Raw genomic sequence first — 13,399 nt, 5'->3', positions numbered from 1 at the left:
ACCACTGGCTGTTCTAAATTCTACAGAATGATTTCCAGCTCTTTGGCTAGAACTTAGTCTAGCATATTATCTGAAAACTTACGAGTTGACAAAGGTTTGACTTCCTGACAGCCTAAAAGAATCCTCTAAATACATTCAGATATTTCTAATTTTATGGCTAATCTTGGAGGTTAGAATTTTTTTTTCTTTACGGCTTTTATTTCAATAATGAATGTTTATGAACAGATGGTTCATGGATACATGAGAAAGTGGGGCCAGTCATTAACAAATTTGTAGGGTTGATTTTATTCTTCTCAGACATTTTCGCATATAGGTGGGTATATATGAGAAATGAGAAAATTACTGCGGGAAAGAACTCCATATTCCTTTTTATTTATTAATGGCAAAGGCAGGCTGCTTTTCTCATGAGGAAGTCGCTCATGAATTTTCATTCAAAATAGTAAATTAGTGTCCACACTTTAATATGTTTAGAGTGGAAAGGGATTCTACATGCAACTGTGCATATCAGATTCCATGTCTGGAAAGCTAAATTTTATTCTTTAATGATATGATGATTGAGCTAGGTGCCACTATTGTATCTCCCTTCTGTGCTTACATGCCACATAGAGTAGAGGATAATGGGAAATTCTGATCTATTGTTAGTATTTTACTTCAGGAAAATTCTTAAACTATATTTTTACAAGATTTTGTTACCACTTCCTTTAGTGTCTTTTTCTGAAAACCAGAAGCAAACTTTCTTGAGCAAATAAGGTGATCAGTGAATACTTAGTGAATATTTGGGGAAAGAATCAATATGCTAAAGAAGCAAGGAAAATTGGCTCATTTAATAGAAGTCCCAATATAGACAAGTTGGTATTTCAGGAACTGGTCTTGTGTTTTTGGATGTGCCAGTGCGAAATGAACCATTAAACATACAAAAGATGGATTCTTAAATACTCTAAAATATATATTACTCGACCTCAGTAGAAAAACTGCCAGCACTTTTTTGTGTTATCTTTTCTTCAACCAAGAATTGCTCTATTTTCATGATTTCTTCATTTGGTTGTCTGTTTTAATCAAAATTCCTTAGTGGGCCAAGCTGAAACCTCATATATTCACACACACCTCCCATTGATTTCACTTGGGTGAAACTTTATCTTTTAAGCAAAGTTTAGGTTGAAATGTTCAGTTAATGATACTCACTTTAAATACCAAAGGCTGAATGCATTTATGTATTCAAACACGTAGCTAATCAAACATAACTCCCATCAGGGTTTAGAGGAAGGATTATTTCTTAAACTATGCCAGCCTCACAAATAATACATTGCTACCCAATATGCAGAAAAATGATACTAAATAAGCTTGTTAGTATTTCATTTCTGTGGTGAAAGGACCTGGAATCCTTTTAACCTTAAAAAGACGGAGAAAATGGTAGACAAGACGTTGGGAAATACTTTTGTCAATTACTCATAGTAGTTGACCTAAACTTAAACACTGAAGAAAAAATTGCTCATTTATTTTTCCATAGCCTTGTCCTTATTTCTATTAGATTCCCAGATTATGGAATAAATATTCATAATTCTGTATTTGTCTAATAAAAACGGACTTTGAATTAGAAGAATTTTTCTCCTCATAACATAATTAAGCTTACACCTCCTAAAATGGGAATGTTATACCTACAACAGAATGTCCAGCTCTTTTATTGTGAGCCCTTCGGATATATGGCAATGTAAAGGAAAATTATTCAAAAGAATATCATTTTCGTGATGTTTGCTTTATAACACTTTCATAGAGTACGTATGAGTTTGCTTTGTATAGTTTCATAGAGGATATAACATATTCATAGAACACCAAAAAAGTATGTTTTGAGAACTTTTAACATGTAGGAGATTATATATTTGAATGAATGACTTGAGATAAACCCAAGCACAATTACAAAGAAAATTTTATGAGGAAAATCCCTCCAGAAGAGTAGGTCCCATCCTCATATCCTTTATAAGATTCTGAGCTACTTGCCACAATTTCAGTCTCCTCTCTTTCCCTTCTGAAAAGAGAGACTAGAGCCACCAGGAATTCAAGAAAATTCTATAAGCTGGTTTGGAATTCAGCTTATAGAATTGGTATATTTTTCAAAGGGACATAGAAGTGTAACTAGTTTCATGCTATCCTTGATAAATTCACTCATCTATGACCTCCACATTGTACTGTATAGTAGCTGACACTTTTCCTGGAAGACATTGTCTTTTGTAAAACCACTTGCAAAACACTTAGCACACCTATGCAGGTAATGTACACATAAGAAAATTCTTCTCTAAGAATTTTTCTGATATGATAAACACATTAAATTGTAGTTATTTTAGAAGATCTCAAAAGAATCAACAAAGAAATTCTGGTAATTTAATTGCTGACTTGCTACAAAGTTATATATTTGATTTCACCAAATTTGGAAAATGGTGTGGTCTTTTCTAAGCTGTGAATTAACACATGGCCAAGATTCCTAAATCAGGTACAAATGCTTAAAAGAATGTTTTTCATGTCAGTATTTGGACCTTACGAGAATTCGTTGTTTGGAAAACTCTGGTGCTGATTCTACTACGTTTGTGAAACAAAATATGGAACCAAAGCATTTACTGTGTCTAACAAACTGAAGCCTAAATATTCTCAGGTAGGATGAAAATAGAATACACTTGGAGAAAGAGTGAGTATAGCACCTGTGTTATGTTCATTCGCCATCAGGTCTCCAGTGTAGACTATCTGAGAAGGAGCCCGAGGTGCATTTAATTAGAAGCAATGGCTTTTGTTCTGTAAGGAGGGTAATAAGAGGAAAAAGCCCAATGGGTATAAAGACATAATAAAGAACCAATGGAAAAATTCCCATAGTTCTGAACATTTGAATCATCCTGTATGTATTTTTTCATTTGTTTAAAATCTATTTCTAAATCTCCTTTAATTTTCACTAGAGAAAATGGGAGGATATGAAAGGAACCTACTGCATCTGGTCATTCTAAGCAAATGTACCATTGTCATCTACCGAAGGCAAAATCTAGCCTTCAGCATGAGTGAGAAGCCTGGCCATGGGGCACTTGTTGCTTTGGTGTTGGCACCTGGGGAGGAGAATCTATTATCTCTGTCACATACTGCTCTTCTGAAGCCATTCTTGCCCTCCTAAAGGTTTTTCATTTCATTATTTACCCTCATTCCTCATCATTCACCAGGTACTATGGTGGGCATTGGGAAGCAGAGATAAATGAATCCCTTGTCCTTGAATTGTTTAGTCATAATCAAAGTTTCCTTTTTATCATAGACATATGGAAAAGAAAACAGGCTTCTTTATTTTCTCTTACTGACTGATAATTTTAATGAGATATCCTAAACACATACTTTCCTGAAAGCAAGAAAACAAACAAACAAACAAACTTTAGGATCAGATTTCAGGCTCTTAAACACAATGCTTTCAGTCTCCCATAATAAATGAACATTCTCTTTAAGGAACAACTCTTGGGATAAATGCTGTTTTTTGGATTTCCTATTCTTCTCCTTTCTTTTGGACAAATATATCGTCCAATCTGAGCATATAGGGGACCTAAGGACATGGTGATTCTGAAGCACAATGAGGTCCCCTGGCTTAATGTGGCCAGTCAGTGTAGGCTGGCTGGATTCATTGAAATGGGTCTTGCTCTGGGAATTATGCAGTTGCCCTCCACAGAGGGCTATGGCTCTGCTCTTATCTCTTGGCTCAGTCAGGAGGTATTTCCTGCTGCCTAAAGCCTCATTTCAGCCCTCACTGGTCCTGCTAGCTCTCTGAGGTCTGGCTCAGAGGCCCCTCCAGCTCTCCTTGGACGTCCTTGTGCAATGCATCTATCAAGTTCACCAACCGAACTCCCAGAAACCTCATGGGGGGGATGAGAGAACAGTGTAGCAAAGGGCATCCTGACCAAAGATCTCTCTCTGAGTTGCAAGAGCCCCACTTCAGTTATTGTGAGGACACTGATTAAGGCATTATCTTCCCAGACTTCCTAGCAAGAAATGGAGCTGACATTTTGCACTTTTGGCTTTCCCTTCAACCTGTGCCTTCCATCTAGGTCTTGGACCAAGAGATGGGACACATATCTGAGCACCTGCTCCTCTTGCTTTTATTTCCTTCTTATTCCCTAAGTCCACGGAGAGGGAAGGGGTGAGTTTTCCTTTCCTTTCCTATTTACTTTTACTATGACCCTGGACTATACTCTCCTAATTTGGGGGTCACATTCCTCTTTCCCCTGTCTTTATGGTTATAATATGGGCAGGGACAAGAAGAGAGAAATGATGACCGTAATTTAGGAGGCATTTCTAAACAATTGTACCTGTCATGGGAACAAAAGCTTATTAGTCATTCCTTATTAGTCAGTCACAAAGCTAATAAAGAAAGCCTGATGGTTTCTTTGTCTCCATTACAGTGGTTTTTGTTTAGTTGTTAGTATTTTGAAATGGGCTACTATACAGGTTTCACGTATGTGCTGGAAGTCAGTGCTATTCAAGGTGAGGTCCATGACCACCAGCGTTGCCAATTACTAGCATTTGTTAGAAATGCAGAATCTCAGGCCCCTCTTCGGGACTACTGAATCAGTACCTGCTTTTGAACAAGGTCCTCAGCTATGCCACATGCACGTTCAAGTTTGAGAAGCCCTGCTCTAGGCCATCATCCCCTTACTGAAGGTTTGGCTACATCAGCGGTACCCATCACTGGCATTCACTGCACACGTGTTACTCATTTTTACATTTCAGCCAATGACTATCCTTGCCCTTGGGTGTGCATGGGCCTAATCAAGGATCTTTATAATTATAGTACAGTAATTAAAATAAGCAATTCTAGGTCTAGTCTCCTTCACCAAACACACCTTAACTTTATTTTTTTTGACATCTGTTAAGATTAAGTTTTAAATTATGAAAAAGTAGATGTTCGTTTTCTTGGAAAGCAATCATTTAATATCTAGAGACAGGAACAAGGTAGTAATAAGACACTCACTTGATAAACACAGATTCATACCTGAGGCTGCTGCTTTACTAGTACTAGTAAGGTCTTGTTCAGGTACAATTTGACAAGACCCTAGGATTTCTTTTAGGGGGATGATGATTTTTGGGGGAAGGACAAAGTCATAGTTTTTCATCTGCACTTTCATTTTCTGATCACAGTGGTTTAGAAGAATCTTGGCTTTACTTATTCACCAGGCTTTCAATAGAGAATCACATTAATCCTTTTAAGCTCCTTATTCTAATGATTTATTTTGTTGAAAACCATAGTTATCCTCCTTTGAATTTTAATGATTGCTGCCTATTCCAAGATTCATTGTTTTGACTTCCTGTCCTTACCTTTGTTTCCTACATGTCTGTGGGGAACACCTGTCTAATATTGGATCTGCCCCTGGTTCTCACTGGCTTACCAGAGTCACTCAAGCCTATCTCTGAGTGTTAAGCTGAAATGCTGGCTATTCATCCATGACAATAAATGTAGGATGTACGTTTGCAGAGATAGGCAGATAGACAGCAGAGGGAAATATAAATGATTGAGTCATTTCTCAGTGAAAATAATGTTTTGGATATGATAGTGTATTATGATCATTGTAGAGAAATGAGTTATATTAGCATCCTCAATCATAAATCTATTGGCATGCAATATTGATGGAAATCTAGTAGATGAAAAAGAGGGTCAAATTTTGAGGGCACTATTCTTACCCAAAATTCTGAACCATGTCACTGTCGTAAGGCACTGACTGACCCTCCATTCTTCGTTGTTAAATACAGCAGTGCTCTTGTTCAAGGGCGTAGTAGTCATTTGGTTCAAGTGCTGCAAATCCTCAGAAAGGGTTAGCAAATGGAAATGGCCGTGAAAATATGTCTCAGGTATGAGCATCGGAATTACATGTTATGATTTCAGAATCTAAGAAGTGACTATGTCACAAGCTTGAGTTCCTATTTCTCCCACTGTGTAACCACACAGAGAATTTTTCCCTTCTCTTTTTTATAGGTATCACCCAGGAACATCATGGGTTTTCAAGAATATATTATTCTAATATAAGATTTTAACAACTACACTGTATTTATGCATAATACATTTTGTGCCTTATCTTCAGGCTTCTGGACTTTGATTCAGAATATCAGGAGCTCTGGGATTGGCTGATTGACATGGAGTCCCTCGTGATGGACAGCCACGACCTGATGATGTCAGAGGAGCAGCAGCAGCATCTTTACAAGGTGAGAGCTACCCTGCTTGCCTTTACCTTGCTGTGGAAGATCTGATTAGCCTGACAAGTCAGTCTCTCTCTCTCTCTCTCTCTCCCTCTCTCTCTCTCTCTCTCTCTCTCTCTCTCACATATCTTTGCGTTCATTGTATGTATCATGGTGTCTATTAGAATTCCCTTCCCTGTCCCCAAACTCATTTCCATCTCTTGTGTGCTGACAGGCTGCACCGACATCATAATTGCAAGAAAGTTCCCTTTATAACATTCTATTTGGTGTAATTCTATAGAAGGACAAAGATTTATCTTCAAGATGAATAGCAATAAATGAAATTGCATTAATAAATAGACTGAAACAAAACAAAGGATAAATGGACTGGTAGCATTTAACAAAATATGTTTTGATTGGAGCACTCGGGTAGATTTTTATCCACCCCTTAGATCTGCCCAGAGAAAAAAGAAATTTGCTGTCAGTTTGGCTTGCTGCTTTCAGGGTACAGGGCTTGTCCAATTTAATGTTTATTAGTGATACATAGAGCAGACGTTGTCATATTAAGTCAATACATTTGCCTGTGATTTAAGAAAACTGGCTTGGAACTCACATATTGATTGCAGGCAATCCATCTAATAACTATCTATATTGTTTTCCATGTCTGCTAATTCACCCTTAGCCTAGCGTGTTTTACCAATTCCACTTAAATAGTCTTAGAAGTTCTTATAAAACAGCCATGTGATTTTGACTGAAAAAATGGCTGCAAGATTCATAGTGAAAAAGCTGTTGGGGAGGGTAGAGGGACTTTCCACTGAAATATCAAACTGCCGTAAATCTTCCTCATTTAGGCAATTTTTATTGGAGTAATTCTGACAGTTGTCATCCTTGAATTGCTTTGAGCATATGGCATATTTCAAAGAGCAGATTGTGAATCATAAAAAATAAAATTAATAACTAACTACAGAATCAGCAACAGTATAATGACAAGAAACAACTACCCTCTAGCTTTTTAAATTTTCTTATAGAAGAAGAAGTACATTCAAGGTCAAATAAAAGTTGTCTTCTTTCTTCTTCAATGTTTATCATTTTAAGTTACCTTTCCTTAACATATTATTTCAACTTTTACTTCCTCTAAAGAGAGATATGTGTTTGTACTTTTCAAGGGTCTGGTCAACTTTAATTAGTGTCCCCTGGGAATCATCTCAGTTAAGAGAAGATGTAAGCTCCCCAGGGCCTCAGCAAATGGTGGTATCTTGCTCCCTAAAGACTTCTGTCCAACATTAATCGAATTTGTTGACTATTAGCTGTTTCTTGTATGGATAGCTGTCCACGTTAACAACCAAGCTATCTGATATATCTTCTGGCATAACCTATTATTAGAGTAACAATCTCAACCTAATATAACTAAAGCTAGGTGATTTCACATTTCGTGTTAGGATCAAGAATTACATATGAAAAATACCTACAAATCCACATTAATTTGTGATATAAAATATTTGTTTTATTCCTAAGACTTAAGCGTTAAAAATTGAGCCAAACAGGAAAAAAAAAAAGAATACGAAAGTAACCTATTCATAAGCCATTATCTCAGATTTTATTGCACTCATGCTGCCACATTTTTTTCTTCTTGATGCATTTTGTATTTTGTGCATAAACCACTATTTTTTCAGAAACAGTGCTATTCTTTGTCAAAATCGCATCCATGTAATTTACATCACAATTAATAGGAAATCACTGAACAAAAAGTGCAGTCTTCTTTTTCTCATGGTTTCCTTGTAAGTGGTCTGCCTGAGAATACCCATTCTGGCATATTGAAGGCCATTATTCCAACCACTCAGTACTTCTGGGTTATAGTATTTCTCCAAACATTTTCATACTGGGGTTCTTCATTTGTGACTCACAGACTGTCACCATTTTTCTGCTTTTAGGTGTTCAACATATCTAAGTATATTAGATTAGCACAAACTTTGTATTTGGTTATAAACAAAATTAAAGATTAAGTTAGAAACCAAGGGCAAATGCTACAGGTTTACACAGTTTTGCTTTATATAAGCCCCCAAATTATCGCAGAGGTTTGGAAACACCCACAACAATCCTGAGGATATTGACTAAGGAGTAATTTAGAACTTAGGGTGGCTCCTGAATTAGAAAAATGGATGGAGGAGAAGTAATTTCAAGTCTTTGGCAAGAATATGCAGGGATTCTCAGGTTCGGTCAATATTTTCCATGTCCCATTCCTCTGTTCTAATCTGGTTTTTTTCAGGAATCAACTGAACTGATGCTTTGGGGGGAGGGAAGTTTGGAGCCAGTTGATCATAGAGACTCCTCAAAGAGTAAAGCTTTTCAGTTGGTCCTCAGGCCTTGCTAGGCTTTCAGTACCATTTGATACTACCTTAATCATATTTAACCATTAAATTTGTTGGCCCGGAAAGTACCAATGATTTATTAGCATTTCTCATCAAGGGCACCATTAACATTTGGGACAAAACATTTTTTTATTAGTTTGTAGGACTATCCCTTTCACTACAGGACATTTACTATTCATTTTCCCCATTTTTATGACAACTCAGCAGGACATCCAACCCATTTCTCAGCATTTACAATCTATCGCAACCTATCTACTCGTAAAACATCTTTATTTCTTAAAACACTTATAACACCAAGAAAAATGCCTTGTATTCTATCCATTGTTAAGCAAAACACCTTATACAGTTATTGAACTAAGAGTTGTTGGGTTGAAAAATTAAGGATAGGAATGAAGCTCGTGCTCCCTGGTATTAATGAAAAGAATGAAGGTGAAACATGTAAGAGAGACCTTCAACTGAGTGTTGGTAAAATCCCAGGGACTGTAGACCAGAACAGAATCATTATTCCTTTTATCATAGAATTCGAAAGTTCGGGTGGCTCTGTGTATATCATCATTCAACTTCCTTCCCGGCATAGATAGTTATGCCCAGACCCCAATTTAAGCGTCTCACAGTCCTAGGTTGATTGCCAAAGTTCACATTTGGAAATGTTGGGTTAGAGAAAATATAGTAAGATGGCAACTCAGTGAGAGTGAAGACTTTTTAGGAACTACCTAAACATTAAGTAATAACTTCCTGACTTTATCTATTTATTTGATGTTCTGATCTTTGCTAAAAAATCATATGGCCTTAACTCGTAGATACGGAACTACAGATAAATACTTGAAAGTATTTATTCAGCAGACCTCCTGGATGGGGCACCTGTTGTGATATCTTGGTTAACCCCAAACCAGCATAATATCCAAATAACTTATAAAGGAAAAGAATTAGATTTAACCAGCCAAGAGGACATTGATACAACCTGACATAATTTAGAACCTTAACATTACAATGGGCTGTAAAGTGGGTTTTCTGTTTAAACCGGGTCTTGCTATTTTCAGATTGTTAGAAATATAAGACCATTTTCTTTCTAATTAATTTTAAACTGCAGGGTCCTAATTTTTATTAAAAACTAACAACTCGCTTAAATATACTTTCGTCTTTGTTTTGAGACAGTGAGCCATACTGCCAATATCTTTCCTTCCCCCTTTTCTGTCTTGCCCAGCCTCTGAATGGGGACCTTCTGTACCATTTTAAATAAACATTGGCAGGATTGCCAGCCTAGAAAACACAAATGTACTAGTTTTTTTCTCATTTTTTGTCTTAATCTGAGAATCACCTCCAGGGAGAATTTGCCCCCACTCTCTCACTTTCTTTCTCTTCATTCCTCCTACCTTCCTAAGTAGGACAATTTAATTTGTCAAAAGTAACCACCGTGATTTTGAAAGTTCAGCTCCTATTTGTACTAGAGTTACGAAGCCAGAATTCCTAATCACAGGGAGCTGTCACTCTGCTGGTCTTTATGTGCATTAACTATTAATGGGAAAATAGTTAAAACCCACTTGCAAAGGGAAAGCTCCATTTTTTCATTTCTACATATCAAAGGTGGCATTATTCTTGGGCTCAGGGAAGCTCAAGCCAAGTCCTCCCCCATCCTATCAATTTTATAGACTGAATGACCTGGAAACATTTCTTCAGGCTGCTGCTACTGCTGCTGCACTGCCCTCTCAGCAGACACCGCTGACTCTGGAGTGCCGTGGGGGTGTGCCCTGTCAGGGCTCCTTACCTTGCCACAAAGGATGGCCCTTCTGTGTCACCCACAGAGCACAGATGACAGAGCCCCTAGCAATCCTCTATTGGTGTGGGGTTCCAGAGTCCAAGGGTTAATTTCAAGGGCCAAATTCAGAAGATTCAGTCTGGTGATTATTGTTATAATTGAACAAGAGCTGTTTTTAGATAGTATGAAGCTCACTAAAAAAAAAAAAAAATCACGTTTATAGATTTGTTCCTTGAGTGAATGGCTTAGCTGTTCTTTGTCAATAAAATATTAGATTATATGACTTATAAGGAGTTAAAAAATAACCCTTCCAGCTTAAAAATAATGTGAATATGCACCCACTTCAACTAAGACCTTTATACTTTCAAGGAATTTATACTGAAGAATTTATATTTAATTATGAGGGTTAGTTATTCATATACTTCTGCTTTTATGGGGAAACTGCAAATATCCTTTGTTTCTCCACTGGTATAAGTATTATACAGATATGTTCCTGTGTGCAAAAGGAAATGGACCACTTATTTTGCATTATAGAAAGCTCTGTTTAGATTAATTACATTTTTACTCTGCTATGGATTTGGGGTTGCTTATAAGAATTCACAGGAAAATAATAAAAATATTTTACACTATAAATCAGAACTGGGAAAAATATATAAAGATTAGAGTCTATTTCTGTGAGAAGAGTTAATATGTAGTCATACACTGTAAGGTCCTACACAATTACTAAAGATGGTCTCAACTTTTCATTTTGGGTTTCCTGGTAATTGAAAACAAAGAGAAACGTGGTCAAATGAAAAATTTACATTTTTCCATGAGAAGAAAGTCACACTTCCTTTGAAGACATTAAGTTTATTTTGATAGTTAGATATGAAATATTTTTCTTTTGGGAGTTTTTATAGAGAATATCTAACCACAGTATTTCTTGCAAGTAAATTTCAAACATAATACTTCTAACAAGTGAATTAATTCTTTTTCTCTGACTCTGTTACCAGGTAATATTTAGAGACTTTGAGTATAGCTCTCACCCAAAAGTGGCTCCTTTCAATGATTGTTTGGCCAGGTGGGATTAATAACAGAGGACCTCAGTATTACACATTGGAAAAAAACAATATTAGTAAAGTGAGAGAAAATAGAAGCATTGAAGAGAAAGAAGAACAGTTGAAATAGTTAATATAAAGTTAACCAAACAAAACAGAGTAATGGAATAAATTAAAATCATAAGTGGGTGAATGAGTAGGTAAGAAAATGTTAAAAACCAAACACAAACAAATAAAAAATAAACCAAACAATTAAAGAAGAATTGTTTCGGGGGGGGGGGGAACAAATAAGAAAAAGGGATAAGTTTTAAAGAAGAAAATGTTACTTTCAAGAATTTGGGTGTCTATTAAAAGACAGCATTATGACTTCTAAAAGAAACGTGCATGGGATAGGATTAGAAATTCTGGTCAATAAGAAATATTGTGTACAAGAAGAAAAATGTGATATAGTTGACTTGTTATTTTATAAGTAGTGATGCCCAAATGATGTTATCATTACTATAAACCAATCATAGAAAACCGATTAATCACACTTTCCCTATATTTTATAAATTCAAAAATTTCAACCCTCTGTAATAGTTCTCTTGCATTTTGTTCTGGACCAGATTGATCTAAATAATTTCATATGTGGCTTAATACCTTTATGATTGAACTTGGGTTCCTAAAAATGTAATTCTAGTCTGGTTCATAGTCTAGGTCACAGTAGCTAGGCTTAAAATAGAAGAAAATCCATTAACTTAGAAAAATATTTTTTTTACCGTTGGTGTATAGAAGTACACATCAAAAAAATAAAAGTAATTCTGTTAATTAGGCCTTATATTGGCATTTCAGTACCCAAATTCCCTACCTAGATTGTTCAAAATGAAGCAAATTACTCGTTATTGAAGAAGTCAAGGTAAAAATATACCAGATATATCAGGCACAAGAACCTAATGATAATTTTTTACCTCTTCCCCAGTAGATTAATTGTAGAGCTTAATTGTATGCTAGATTAAAACTCCATTAAGATAAGAAGAATATGCTTAAAATCATTATATTATTTCAAATAACATTATCTAGTCATTTTTTAAGTGATCAGAATGGAAGAACCTAGGCTGTCTCCACTGCTATCTAGAAATGAATTTGTTGTTCCGTTTTATTAAAGTTCAAAAAGTCCTTAGATTAACTGTCATATTAATTTGAGCTTTGATGAATCAGTGTTTGCTATGAATATTTGAATATATATATTTTTCTTTTCTCTTCTGAGAGAGGGCAAAACTCATCTTGAAAATGTTTAGGAGAAGAAAAAGTAAGATGGATGTGGTTTCTGAACACTATGAAACATTGTTCATGCTGGAGCTTAAATTCCTATTTGAAAAAAAAAAAAAAAGAAGAAAAGGATGTTAGGAGAATAGTATGCCAAGAAATAGTTGGCTCTGTGTGCACAGGGGCAAGGAAGGGAAGCCCCGCCAGCAGTTTTTGTCTCTGGCGGGTGAGCTACTGTCCGGAAGGTGCGTTGGCTCTCTGTGCTGCTGCCTCTCTCCCTGGCCTGGCCTGCTCTGGCCTAGAGTGGATCAAACAAGCCGTGGGGAAAGTTCCCCTCATTTGCATCCCTTCTAGACAGCCCTGTCGTACTCTTTGCTGACAGGAAATCACTGTCTTTGTCACCTTTTCTCAGGGCCCTCTTTTTGGCAGAGATGGGCCATGTGACCACGCTTCCTCACAACAACAGGTCTGGCTCAGGATTCAATGACATGTTTTCCTCAGCGTTTCAATAAATGGGGTAGAGGAGTCAGTAGGAAATGACTACACTCATTTTGGTGAAAAGATAATTAACACTTGAAGGACTAATGCTACAATCTATGGAATTATGCTTCAAATTGAAGTTAATATATCCCCAAACTTGTGAAAACTATCTCCCATAATGTTACTGTTTACAAAAAAAACAAACCTTGAATACGTAGTAGGAGTTGGGTATGTTGGAGGGAGAGTAGAAGGAAGGTGGAGAGAGAGGGGCTTTGGATGTGGGGAAGAGAGAAGGAGGGAGAAACGGAGAGGGAAATCATAGCAAGCAT

The 13,399-nt window shown here is 36.4% G+C and overlaps 1 protein-coding gene across 7 annotated transcripts in view; it reads left to right on the top strand.

The window, feature by feature from the left end:
- The window catches only part of AKAP6 (A-kinase anchoring protein 6), a 455,310-nt gene that overhangs the window by 335,564 nt on the left and 106,347 nt on the right, over positions 1 to 13,399 (top strand). For all 7 annotated transcript variants that reach the window (XM_081049114.1, XM_081049110.1, XM_081049112.1 and 4 more), the window contains one exon: positions 6,090 to 6,210. In XM_081049114.1, coding sequence (XP_080905240.1) covers positions 6,090 to 6,210 — 121 coding nt within the window. The remainder of the gene's footprint in view (positions 1 to 6,089; positions 6,211 to 13,399) is intronic.

The sequence above is a fragment of the Rhinolophus hipposideros genome (assembly GCF_964194185.1).
Source record: "Rhinolophus hipposideros genome assembly, chromosome: 5".
NCBI lineage: Eukaryota > Metazoa > Chordata > Mammalia > Chiroptera > Rhinolophidae > Rhinolophus > Rhinolophus hipposideros.
The sequence above is the reverse complement of the archived record's forward strand: the minus strand, read 5'-3'. Positions and strand labels throughout refer to the sequence as shown.